Raw genomic sequence first — 7002 nt, 5'->3', positions numbered from 1 at the left:
TTTTTCTTAAATGTCTATGATCTCTATACAGTGGATATAAGAAATAATGGCTAGCTACTGCGCATCCCCTCCCAGCTACGTGTTTAGTGAGATCACACCATTCACTTGACATTGGCCACGATGAGAATGCGTACATCTCAGAAATCGGCAAATGCTACAGATTGGGGCTTTTCCCCTCCAAATGCTGATTAGGCATAACAGGCACACCTTACTTTAAGGCAACCACTGTCAACCAGAGGAAACAGAAAGAAGTCCATCAGGCTTGTCTCTTTCCAAACAGCCACGGCAGTTCCAGGCCATGCATGCAGAAAGCCAGGGGGTGAGGCTGTGCCCTGTGAGAAACTCTTACACTCAAAGGGTTTTCAGTTACAGGACTTTCTTTGGCTTGATAGCTAGTTTGGGGGAGTTTGGGGCCATCACTTCAATACAAGTTCCTTGTCATAACTGTACTCTGGCTTACCTTGACATCTGGTGTTTACTCCAAGCTGAGGTTTTAGGGAAGGGTAGTTGGAGTCCAACGGCGGTTCCTAGCGACAGATGGGCAGAGCGTCTGTTTTGGCATCATCCAGGGGGTGGGCAGCAGTGGTCCGAGTAGGAACCACTGACCTGCAGGCAGGGAGAGCCTGCCAGGTCAGCCATGCACTTGGCATCAGGAGGAGAGGCTCAGAGCCAGCAGTGGTCACAGTGAGGGCAAAACCCTCACGGTGGAATATTGTCACCCAAAAGGGATGGGTGGCTGTAGGGCTTTTTGGATGGAAGCATAAATGAGAAAATACACACATTTCTATAAATGGACCTGTTTGTGAAGACAAGGCCATTGTACACATAGTTTTCTAGCAATCTAAACCTTATGTGTCATGATGTAGATCCTTATAGGACAAGCAAGAACAACAAAACTTTCAGTTTTATTCTCCACTATAAGATAATGGAAGGCACGTGTGGTGGAAGGTACTTATGTCACCAGGAAGAGAGATAGCAGCCAGCAAGCAATGCCTTTCTGTTGTATGAGTTAAAAAGTCTATTAAATCCATTTAGTTTTTCAGTGTATACACAAGAATGAATTTGGATACTCCTGCAAATTCATATTTAAGAACAGTGTTTCTCAAATCGATTATTTGAAAGAAACTCAAAGGAAAAAGCATACACTTTCACAATATGTCCTTGCTCTGTCGTATTCTGTAATTGTGAACTTTCGTAAATTGTTACAACCCTGGATGAATGATGGGAATATAACAGGTTGTAGAATTGGAGAATGTTAAATCTTTGTTCCTAATGGCAAAACATGTTTTTCTCATTTTCATCAGAATGTGTGATCCATGCCATTTGAAATCAAATTCCAAACACAATGAGCCATTAGTGTAATAGCTCATTACTAACAGCAGTCTTATAAATAATACATTCTTATCATGCACATGCAGCTCGCTGTGAAGCCAGCAAAAGGTATTTCAGGCCATCGAAGTTTTGTTGCGCCAGCGCGACTGTAGATTAGAGGGACATCTCCATGTGAACTAAGATGGATGCCAATTTTCCCTGCCGAGAGTGAGGCTGGCCATCTCTTTCTGCACATATGGTAGATGGATTGGTTAATCAGCGTCTGCTGAGTCTTGGGCCTGAAATTACAGAGAAGCCAGACAACTGGGGCTATGCAGCCTTTGTTCACGAGTGCAAACAAGACAAACAATCACTTGTTATTTGGGAAAAAAATTAAAATGTTTATTTTGGACTATTACTAAAGTGTCAATGGCTTTATAAAACAGCTGTGTAAATCCAGGCTTTTGCAGCAAGTATCATTTTAGGGGGCCTGTAAAGAAAGGAATATACATGAAAAAATTAGTTTTTAAAAATTCCCCTTGTACTTCAGTATTGAAGGGAAAATAGAAGAAGTCTCTTATTTTGCAAACATGTTTGAGAACAACTGATTTTTAACTAGGAGACATATTTCAGAACAAATAGTAGTTTAATATCTAATTTTTGAATGCAATGATTATCTAAGAAGGCCTGAACATTTGAGAGGTAGAACCCAGTAAATGCTGGTTTCCGATAAGAGCTATCAGTTTAATCAGTCAACCAGAATATGCTTAAAATCTACTTAATCATCGACAGGAATTATTCATGTAGGATTTAAAGGACTATGTATTTTCTCTCTCTTTCTAAGTTTTAAATACTTTCCTTGCAGAAAACAATGAAACACAGAATTACTTAAGGGAAATAATGAGTTTCAGTCACAGCCATCTCTCAATGTGGATTATGATAGAATTAAAGTCTGTTGTTAGTTTCTAATGTTTTGGTATCAATCAGGCACCAGGGTTCAGATCAGCTAGTTACTCATCTTCTTGCCTGTGTATTGCTTATCAAAGACCAAAAGTCATGGGGACGACTGCAAGAGCTTCAGAACCAGGCATCTCAGGATGCTGGGAGGTTAGACATTTACAGATCAGACCCACCTGGTGAACCAGCCTGGCCTGACTCAAGTTTACATAACTCAAACATTTTCTACCAAATCTCCTTCCCTCATATCTCCTCCCCATCAGACTATCTAGTTAATAAATAAGTGAGTTCAACACAAATTGAAGAGTTTCTACCTGATAAGGAGCCAGGGGCCATGAGCTTTCTCTGTACTGGGGGCTGATCAGATGGGCACTGGAATAATGACCTATGTTCCTGAGAACTGTGCATGGCAGAGGGGAAGAAAATGACAATAGTACCAGGCTCGTGGTGGGGTACAAACACAAGATACCAAATGGCAGAGGATGTGGAGCAGGCATGGCCATAGTCTGAGCAAAGAGGACAAGTGTCAAGTTCCAATGTTGAGAGGTCAAGAACTCTGGCAATTTCCCTCTGTTACTTAGGTACCACTAGGTGTGTCCCCAGTGGTCACTTATTGGGACATTTTTTGAGCATGTTTTATGTACTTAAGTAAGACACTTATTTCTCCCTTAAATCTCAAGGTTCCTGCCAAACCACCAACTGACCACGTGCTGAGGGCTCTGAGCTCTGATAGAATAATGCAGTGTTTTGGGCTGGGTGTGGTGGCTCACGCCTGTAATCCCAGCACTTTGGGAGGCCAAGGCGGGTGGATCAATTGAGGTCAGGAGTTCGAGATCAGCCTGGCCAACATGGTAAAACCCCGTCTCTATTAAAAATGCAAAAATTAGCCAGGTGTAGTAGCAAGTGCCTGTGGTCCCAGCTACTTGGGAGGCAGGGGCAGGAGAATCACTTGAACTCAGGAGGTGGAGGTTGCAGTGAGCTGAGATTGCGTCACTGCACTCCAGCCTGGGAGACAGAGCAAGACTCTGTCACAAAAAAACAAAAAAAAAAAAAAAAAAAAGAATAATGAGGTGTTTTGGATATTTCAGGTGGAAGGTGCAGCTGTTGGGTTCATGAGTGTGTGCTCGAGAGTGAACATGCAGCTGCTGCATGAGTGCTTTGACTTGGGCCCTTTCCACGGACTCTGTTTCCCACATCCTGATGATGTTCTGGAATCACCACAAGAGCTAAGTGTCCGAGGAAGTCAAGGTACAGTGGCTATCATAGGGACACTGGGGAATTAAATCTTTGCTTTATACACATTATGCCCTTTGCTAAGTGATGGAACTAGATAGGGTACTTTATATTTCCTTCCCCAGTCCTTCTTAAGGGGTAGTTCCCATGGTTGGTTACATCCTTGTGCAAATAGCCATAAGCGTAGATAGTCACAGTGCAGAGGTGGAATTAGACATGGTGGACTTGGGGCTTTAGAGTTCCCACATTCAGGGTGCTCACTTCTTGAATGTTCATTGCTAGAGTAGATATAAGTTATGGCAAAATAGTTACTAGTGTTTCAGGATTTTACACACACACACACACGCACACATGCACACACACACACACACACACACACACAGACACACACAGCCAAATATATCAAGTGAATTTTTCAAATCAAGAACTCAGGAAATTTTGTTTTTAAGTTTGAATCCCAACATTCAGTGCTTCTGTGTTTATGTCTTTGACAAATCATTATGTGGGTAGGTCTGTTGCAAGTCATTTATAACTTGCTTATTTCTAGCTATATGAAGTAATATCAATTTTAAAATATTGTCTGTATCAAGATTTTCAGCACATGCAGCTAGGTAATCAAACTTTGATGTTTTACTTTAATGAGGTCTTACTCTGTCCATTGCTATATGAAATAATATAATCAATTTTAAAATATTGTCTGTATCAAGATTTTCACCACATGCAACTAGGTAATCTCAAACTTTGATGTTTTACTTTAATGAGGTTTTAACTCTATCCATGGGTTTCTTTGTGGTTACATGTTTGGGTTCTTAACGGAGGACAGATGCTGGCAGGCAAGTTACCGTGGGTACATCAATTCACTTTTCCAAAGCTGGGTTTCTTCCTTTGTGAAATAAGGATAATAATACCTCCCACACAGGGGGGGTTGCGAAGTTTCACTGAGATAAGCCATGTAGAGTGCTTTGCACAGTAAACTTAGCACTCAATAAATGTTGATCATCACTGTTAGCAATTTTTATTTCTTTGTGTCAGCCTTCCACCAACCTGAATCTTCCTGGGGTAAAATAAGGATATTTCAAATTCCTATGCTTTCTCCTGTCTGAAAGATTATACCAAGATTGTTCAGAAATGGGAAAAGGAGCCCTTGGGTGGTGGCAAAGAACTTGTCAACCTAGACAACAGAAGGCGGCAACTCAGCTAATCTTATCCCCTGAATGCACAAACCTAGTGCACAGTTATCACAGAGAACTTGCAAAGCCACATGTAGAGAAGTGTTTCCCTTTTCATCTGAACATACACACTTATCACAGAGAACTTGCAAAGCCACACATAGAGAGGTGTTTCCCTTTTGTGCTGATGATAACAATACCCTTCCCAAAAGAGATTTGAGGTTCTTATTGTTTAATAATGAAGCCTTGCTTGGTATGCTTCTCAGAGAACTGCTATCATGGGAGTGTTCTGAAGGAACTTATCAATGTGAGATAGTCCAGAACCATAAGTTGTCATTGTGACTTTCCAACTCTTAAATTTTTCTTTGAAAGTGGCACTAAATAGACTTTTTTTTTTTTTTTTTTTTGAGATGGAGTTTTAACTCTTGTCACCCAGGCTGGAGTGCAATGGTGTGATCTCGGGTCGTGGCTTACTGCCACCTCCGCCTCCGGGGTTCATGTGATTCTCCTGTCTCAGCATCTGGATTAGCTGAGATTACAGGCAACTGCTACCACACCCAGCTAACTTTTGTTAGCTGGGACAGGATTTTGCCATGTTGGCCAGGCTGGTCTTGAACTCCTGACCTCAGGTGATTCACCTGCCTTGACCTCCCAAAGTGCTGGGATTACAGGCGTGAGCCACTGTGCCTGGCTCTAAGTAGCCTTTTTATGACTCAATATTCTCATATATAAAATGGAGATAGAAATAGCATCTAACCCAAGGAATTGAGGGGAGGATTAAATGTTAGAATGTACTTGTGCTTAGCTCAGCGCCAAACACAAATTAAGTCCTGAACATTTTAAAATACTTTTCCCCCTGTGACTGTTGTAATAAAGAACACATTGAAAAGTCCCTTCCAGTGTGTTCCTGAGTGGCTTTGATGCTATTAATGTTCCCTACCTAGAATGAATGTAAAATTCCTTAGAAACTTTATGGGGCAATGAAATTCAAAATTTAAACTGAACCCTGGACTTAAAACACACATAAACTAGTATATCTCTATCTAGCAAGACCCCACAAAGATACGGGCACTAAAAGAAGTCCTGCTTCTCTCTACCTCCTTTAATATTTTTACATAAAATCAGTTGACCTAGGACAGATGTGAAGTAAAGGAAATAGGAAAACTTATCTCTGTGCCTTATTTTTGAAAGTCAGCTTTATGTTCATTGACACAAAGCTGATTCTTTATGAAATTTTCACCAGGGAGCTGGCATTGTAGACTTCCAGATAACTTACAGGGATTGAGTCACAAATCATCCACAGCTCATTATATCTAAGAAAAGAGTCATCAACACATTTTGCTGCCATCTTCCTTTCAACAACAAAGAATGAAGCTCGAGAAGATTCTAAATGTACTGTGATCTGTTACTTCTTTTCCTGATGAAAGTCTCAAGTTAAAGGAAATATAATTTCTCTAAAATATGAAGTAAAATTCTTGTTTCAGATGAGCACACATCACTGTGCCTCATATCTTGTATTTCATTTAGTGCTTTTTCCATTTCAAAGGATATATATATCTATATATGTAATTTTATCCTAGTAACTTGATGTAGGAGAGCTAGGGAAAGTGAGGTTCTCTTCATTTTATACCTGCTCAAGCTCATCCAAGCTTTTTTTTTTTTTTTTTTTGAGACAGAGTCTCACTCCATCACCAGGTGCCAGGCTGGAGTGCAGTGGCACCACCTCAGCTTACTGCAACTTCTGCCTCCTGGGTTCAAGCAGTTCTCCTGCCTCAGCCTCCTGAGTAGCTGGGACTACAAGTGCATGCCACCACGCCCAGCTAATTTTTTGTATTTTTAGTACAGACGGGGTTTCACCATGCTGGCCACGATGGTCTCGATCTCTTGACCTCGTGATCTGCCCACCTCGGCCTCCCAAAGTGCTGGGATTACAGGCGTGAGCCACCACGCCTGGCCTCATCCAAGCTTTTAATGCTCATCAGTGGCTGACCCAGAAGGCAGACCCAGCCTCTTTCTGCTTTTGTGCACGATGATAGCCTTGGCAAGGTAACTTTTTATCTTGGATGGTTTTGACAGAAAACTCCAATGACAGGTCTGCTACACAAGATATGTGATCAGTGTTTTCACTCTAATTTTTTAAAAATTTATTATTTTTTGAGATGAAGTCTCTCTCTGTCACCCACGCTGGAGTGCAGTGGTGCAATCTCAGCTCACTGCAACCTCTGTCTCCCGGGTCAAGTGATTCTCCTGCCTTAGCCTCCCCAGTAGCTGAGATTAGAGGCATATGCCACCACATCCTGCTATTTTTTTTAACTATTATTATTTTTAAGAG

The 7002-nt window shown here is 41.4% G+C and overlaps 1 protein-coding gene and 1 long non-coding RNA gene across 5 annotated transcripts in view; one reads left to right on the top strand and one right to left on the bottom strand.

Annotated features, from left to right (window-relative positions):
- LOC108313199 overlaps positions 1–5529 on the bottom strand; it is a 6897-nt gene extending 1368 nt beyond the window's left edge. The window contains exons 1-2 of the long non-coding RNA XR_001828971.2: positions 5519–5529; positions 4546–4551 (exon numbers count right to left, since the gene is read on the bottom strand). This is a non-coding gene — a long non-coding RNA (uncharacterized LOC108313199). The remainder of the gene's footprint in view (positions 1–4545; positions 4552–5518) is intronic.
- CFAP61 (cilia and flagella associated protein 61) overlaps positions 1–7002 on the top strand; it is a 302253-nt gene that overhangs the window by 41205 nt on the left and 254046 nt on the right. For all 4 annotated transcript variants that reach the window (XM_017541511.2, XM_017541510.2, XM_037743091.1 and 1 more), the window contains one exon: positions 3357–3516. In XM_017541511.2, the coding sequence (XP_017397000.1) occupies positions 3357–3516 (160 nt within the window). The remainder of the gene's footprint in view (positions 1–3356; positions 3517–7002) is intronic.

Source organism: Cebus imitator, unplaced genomic scaffold, assembly GCF_001604975.1.
Source record: "Cebus imitator isolate Cc_AM_T3 unplaced genomic scaffold, Cebus_imitator-1.0 Scaffold134, whole genome shotgun sequence".
Taxonomy (NCBI): domain Eukaryota; kingdom Metazoa; phylum Chordata; class Mammalia; order Primates; family Cebidae; genus Cebus; species Cebus imitator.
The sequence above is the reverse complement of the archived record's forward strand: the minus strand, read 5'-3'. Positions and strand labels throughout refer to the sequence as shown.